The following is a 6,170-nucleotide window of genomic DNA, read 5'->3' on the forward strand; positions in this document are numbered from 1 at the left end:
TCGGAAACCGTTCAAGATAATTCGAGTTGAATAACTGTAACTAAACAAGTAAGATGAGTACGAGACAGAGCGCAAGCAATCGGGAAAGACCGTACATACGAACAAAGGATGGAGGATGCAGCGCGTAAAATAGATGAGAATTAACGAAGAAAGAAGAAGGAAGATAGAGGAAGGAATGGAGCGCGTTTGGAGGCCGACGGATAGTGAAAGATTGAGTTAACATAATCGTGAAGTTACACCGGTAGACGCTATTAGTATTTAATATGAATCGAGAATACGTAATTTTACCGAACCCAATTGAAAATGCGGTTCCCCATTTCACTGGTCAGAATATACCACTGGCCCATTTCATTGAAGGATGTAAAGAAGCCCAGGCGATGGTGCCTCAAGAACTTGAGCAAAATTTGATATTAGTGTTGCGCAGCAAATTACGGGGTGAAGCGCGAGGAGTTATCCGAGGAGAAGTTTGCGAGACAGTAGATGCCCTTTTATTTTATCTTAAAGAGTTGTATGAGCCCTCTAAGTCTTTGTACCAATTGATCGGCGAGATGGGAGGAATTTTCCAACGCGACGATGAATCTGCATTATCATATACTAACCGGGTTCGCACATTGGGGAATCAAATATTAGACGTAGCAAGATCACAGGTACCAAATAATGCACCGAGAAAGATCTGCGTTTTATGGATTCATTAAGGGAGAAAACCCCGTCGGGGGGAGATAATAATTATTTAAATCGAAATTTTGACTATGATCTACAGACTAGCTGGGATGGAAAACGAGAGCGAGGCGTACAGGGGCAACTCATTGTTTGTCAAATTTGTAATAAAATTGGGCACAGTACTTTAACATGTTATCAACGGAATTTAAGCCGCGACAAAAATTCACGAGATCGATGTCCGAATAATTCAACAATTGATAATAATAATAATAATCAGTATAAAAAGAATAATGTGAACTCGAACCCATATCGTGAAAATAAAATGAGTTATAATCAATACAATGGTGACATTGATAATCGATCTAATCATGACAACATGCGATACGGTAATTATTACGGTAATAAATATAGAAATAATGATAAATGTAACAGTTATTACGATAATTACGATAGCAATATTGATAATTATGATAATGATAACTTACGAAGTAATATTAAACTTTCAATCTTTCCTCGTGAACTCGAAAATAGAAGTATCGGAGAAAAAATCTGTCATCATTGTAAATTACCGAGGCATCATATAGTAAAATGCACAAAAAGGAGGGATAAAAATAGAGGGTCATTCACGAAAAGACCGCCGGACCCATCTACCGACGGATGGACACGCGCCAACAATGAAGAAAATTTGAGGAAACTACCGAATGCCCCTGCGTCAAGGCGCGCCGCAGAAGGCCGTCAGATCCGAGCGTCTGATTATGCAAATAATTGTGGAGAGAATGATAATTTTGAGAACATCACTAGCGATGAGAATGCCGTCGAAGGAAATGATAATGTAGAAAATATTAATCGCGGTAAGCGCACTGTTGAAAAAAATATTAATCGAAAAAATAACAATCGCGGTGAAAATTTCGTCGTAAGAAATAAAAATCTTACAGAGAGTAATAATCACGGTAAAAACGCCGTCGGGAGAAATAATAATCTTGGAAATGATAAACTTAGAGGTACCAAAATTTTTCGAAAATTCCATCATGAGGACAAATACAATAGTTAGATTTTTATGAAATCTACTAAAAATTAGTGTTTGAAATTATAAACCGGAACCCGGATGTCAATATGGGGAATTTTAACATTACAAATAATAAATTTAATAATACGTGTCGTCAATTTTCTAAGTATCAGTTACAATTTTTAAAATTCAAATAGTAATTTTTCTTACATAGACAATAAATTTTCAAACTTATCCTGTAATTATTCACGTTTTAATCATAAATGAAAAAATCATTCTTTAGAATGATAGCATTTACTGATCACTTTATTATTATATTACTTGTCATTTTCAATTTATATAGTTCATTTTTTTCCATGTACCAATTGAAGCAGGCTGTGTCGTATTTAGCAGAAATGCTTGATAAAACAGGCAATCTTACTATTCAATACGTTAAAGATCAGTCAAACATACTCAAAGCTCAAGTTCAATCCCATCATATCAATAAAAAGGTTTATAGATGTTTTATTAAGCATAAAAAAACGCTATTGGTCCCAAAAGCATATTGAGGCATAGTTGTGAGTGTGCAAATGGTCTTAGAACAATTGGATGTTGCTCTCACGTTGCTGCTATTGTTTATTATTTGTCACATGGAAGATATTTGACACAGATTCTGAGGCCTGCTGAAATACTCAGCAAATTATTTGATACAGAAAATGTTTCACCTGTGATTGAAGATGATAGTGAGAAAGACTGATGAAATGTGATTATAAATTTTTTCCAAATATACCTTTCAAACATTTGTTGTTATTTATTTATAATTTACTAACTGAAAGCTGTTTCTTATGTTGTAAGTATGCAATTTTTATAATATTTTAGTTGATATTTATTCATATCTTAAGATTTAACTTCTGATTTAGAATTGAGTATCTAATACGAAAAGAAAAGATATCTATAAGCAAGAAAAATCGATTTAAACATAAAATACATGAATAAATTAAATATTAGCATAAAAAAAGTGTGTGTCAACTCCGACGCACGATTGGAGTTTACTCCTTCAGATCGACGGTCTAAATAGGCACAGAATGAAAGGCTTACTTGTCTAAGAAAAAGATTAATACCATATCAAATGGTAAATAAACGAATCAATGAAAATACCTAAATAATGTACTTTTATTCTATTTTAGTCTAGTCGAGAAGTTGAGTTCCTGCGAAAAATAGTTACAGGTCTCCTAAAAATATAGTTGATGGCTTAAACGATCTGGAATGGCGTCTAGAAAAAGACGTATTTTGAATTTTTTTTGGAAAAACAAAATTACAATTGTTATAAACAAAAAACCGTTCAAAAAACTAGCCGTCCAGCTTTTTGGCAAAATCTCAAAAAGTATAAGTGATAGCTCAAATATTAAAAAAGTTTCTGAAAGAGCAGAAAATTTTAGTAAAAAAGTTCTCGACTCCCCGAATTGTAGCTCCAATATTTATAATTTTAATTTAACGTTGAAAATTAGCTTTTGCGCGGCTGTTTCGGCATGCGCGCGCCGCCACTCTAGTGAGCGCAGTTTTCAAATAATTTTTTTTTGCAATTAAATGTCAATTAAAAAATTTGAAAACATTCTGGTGTCATCTAGACACTTCAAAGAATATGATTTCGTGGTAATAAAAGTTGCATCACCATTTTTCAAAAAGTTATTCAATTGTTAATCAACATTTTTTTTACGGATTTATGTTGTCAGAAAAGGTGGCATAAAAGTTGTAACGAGGTTTATGAAATCCTCATTATCGCACCATGATAATAGGCCGTTACCTAGGGTAGTTACCACGTTTACCTGGTTTACCCGCTGAACTGTATTTAATTATTATTATTATTTAACAATCCCCCTCCATTTGAATTTTTAATGGAAGGGATGCGCATCACGTCGACGCATGAGCATCGACGTGAATCTATAAGAAGGCCTGCGCGCCGTTAATTACTCAGCTTTATCTTTTTCTCAACTTTACTACTACTATGTCTTTATAATAAATACTGTTTTATTCTTTTAACTCTTTTCTTTTAACTTTTACTTTAACTTACCTGTCTACGACTAAGTATTCAGTAGTATTTAAGTATACTTTTTAATTACTCAAATAATCATTAACTTCAATGATTATTCTCGTGTATACCTGCTACACTTCCTAGCCTACATACCTTCCTGTAGAAGACGGTAACCCCGTAGAGGTGCATACCTGCTGTATCCTCATCCTAGCCTACATACCTTCCTGTAGAAGACGGTAACCCCGTAGGATGTATACCTGCTACATCCTTTTCCTACGATACCTGCTCGTAGAAGCGTGTACCTGCCACGTCCTTTTCCCGCAATACCTGCTTGTGGAAGCGCGTACCTGCCGCGACATTTTCCTACAATACCTGCTTGTAGAGGTGCATACCTGCTGCACTCCTTTCCTACGATACCTGCTCGTAGAAGCGTGTACCTGCCACGATCTCATCCCACAATACCTGCTTGTGGAAGCGCGTACCTGCCGCGATTTACCCTGTAATACCTGCTTACAGAAGCGCGTACCTGCCGCGATTATCATCTACAATACCTGCTTGTAGCTATACCAGACAATTGTGATACAGAGCTCACAATTGTCTTAATTATTTATTGCTCTCAATCATCAACACCAGTGAATCAACACCTCACAGGTAAGTATAATAACACTATTATTATACTTCTATAATTTCTTATGCTTCCCACTAGTTTGGCTCATTTGCAACTACCTGTAGTCTATCTCTCTTTCTGGTATATTAATACCCTATAAAAGCCCCACGACTCCCGATCCTTTATATGCCTTTTGCATATATAAATTTATAGCCAACCGGTCGTCTGGTCCTTACGAACCGGGTAACACCAGGATCAGTTACCGAATTATTAGCTCACTAGCTAAAAGGGACACGGGCCCATTTAATTTAAATGGGTAACGGACGGTTGATTCATCCCTACTAGAGGGGTGGACCTCAACATCGTTTCAAAGTTTAAATAATTAATCTATAAATTTTTTGTTTCTTGGAGCCCTTTTTATAAACATACTCAAATAGATGACAGTATGAAAGTTTATACAATATTTTGATTTCATTAATTATTAATTTTTGAACTACCCAAAAAAATTAAAAATTAAAATAATGTATGTTAAATAATTTTTTTTTTAATTTTAAGCTATTACTGATTTCATGTTCTTGTTAGGCATTATATGATTACTTTTCAAATTTTTTCTTGCCATTTGTTTATAAATTTTTTATAAACAAATGGATTAATTAAATATTTTTGAAAAATTTTTTTTCACCATATTGTTAGCGTAAAGAAATAATGATTTCAAAAAACAAAATTTTCTTAAAAACTATATCTTATTGTTTATAATCGTTTTTTTCATCAAGGAATCGTTTTTTTTTTTAAATCATAATTTGCATTTCTAAATATAATGGCAACAATAAAATTTTTTTTGTCAACAATTTATTGATTTGTTTGTTTGACAATTTTTTTTTTTATTTTAATTTTTTTATAGAACATGAAAAAATTACAAAAACAGCAACCTGCAACAATATGGCAAATAAAAAATTTTTCAATTTTTTAAAAAACATCTGGATTTTGGAGTACGAGAAAGTTCAAGCACTGACTCAATTTGTCAACAAACAAATTGCTGTAACTTTGCAACTATTGCAGATACAGTTTTCGACTTTCCAGTCGTTTTTATCCAGTATGAGTTAAGCTTTCTTATAAATTTTAAACCTAACGTTTATCTGTTATAGTTCTCTAACAACACGCATTTATTTATAAAAATTATAAATGCATTTTTGAGAAAAAATTTTTTTTTTTTTAATTATTATTTCTTTACGCTAACAATATGGTGAACAAAAATTTTCCAAAAATATTTAATTAATCCATTTGTTTATAAAAAGATTATAAAGTTTATAAAATGGCATGAAAAAATTTCAAAAGTAATCATATAATGCCTAACAAGAATATAAAATCAGTAATAGCTTAAAATTAAAAAAACACTTGAGAATCCAAAATAATAATGCTTACTATACGTATCATTAGAGTACGACTGATATACTATACATATATTTATCATTTAAAGACGCCGTAGAGTATATACCTATATATATTATATATGTATATATAGGTATATTGTATACATACAATGCATTCGTACGCTGCCTCGTAGGATACCCTATACTATGGAGACTATATATATATATAGTCTCCATACCCTATACACTCACGCTTGAAAAGTGAAAGTTGTAACGCGAACAGTCGTAACAAGGTCATTCGTTGAACGTATTTTACTCCTCATATTTTTTCCATACCGGACTCCTTATATGAAAATCGAGTCTTAAGGAGTAAACTCCAAAAATGGTTTTTATTTTTCGCAATATGGCGTACCTTTTTTAAAATCTGAAAAGCTCATAAGTCCATAGAAAAATAAATGAGGAATTCGAAAAAAATGGTTTCCTAACTGTTCCAGAATCGTATCATAGTTAAAAATC

The 6,170-nt window shown here is 32.8% G+C and overlaps 1 protein-coding gene across 1 annotated transcript; it reads left to right on the top strand.

The window, feature by feature from the left end:
* Nucleotides 1–263: 263 nt before the first annotated feature.
* LOC130667191 (homeobox protein 4-like) lies at nt 264–2,579 on the top strand. Its single transcript, XM_057468682.1, has 3 exons — nt 264–647; nt 761–1,661; nt 2,548–2,579. Exons 1-3 carry the CDS (start codon nt 264–266, stop codon nt 2,577–2,579), a joined length of 1,317 nt encoding a protein of 438 aa, XP_057324665.1.
* Nucleotides 2,580–6,170: the final 3,591 nt, after the last annotated feature.

Source organism: Microplitis mediator, chromosome 4 (genome assembly GCF_029852145.1).
Source record: "Microplitis mediator isolate UGA2020A chromosome 4, iyMicMedi2.1, whole genome shotgun sequence".
NCBI lineage: Eukaryota > Metazoa > Arthropoda > Insecta > Hymenoptera > Braconidae > Microplitis > Microplitis mediator.

Bases quoted from the DNA above. Each gene is read 5' to 3' on its own strand.
- LOC130667191 (XM_057468682.1), top strand. From the start codon at position 264: ATGAATCGAGAATACGTAATTTTACCGAACCCAATTGAAAATGCGGTT. The intron at 648-760 runs GTACCAAATAAT...TATGATCTACAG, and splicing joins TAGACGTAGCAAGATCACAG to ACTAGCTGGGATGGAAAACG. The intron at 1,662-2,547 runs GTACCAAAATTT...TCATATCTTAAG, and splicing joins TGGAAATGATAAACTTAGAG to ATTTAACTTCTGATTTAGAA.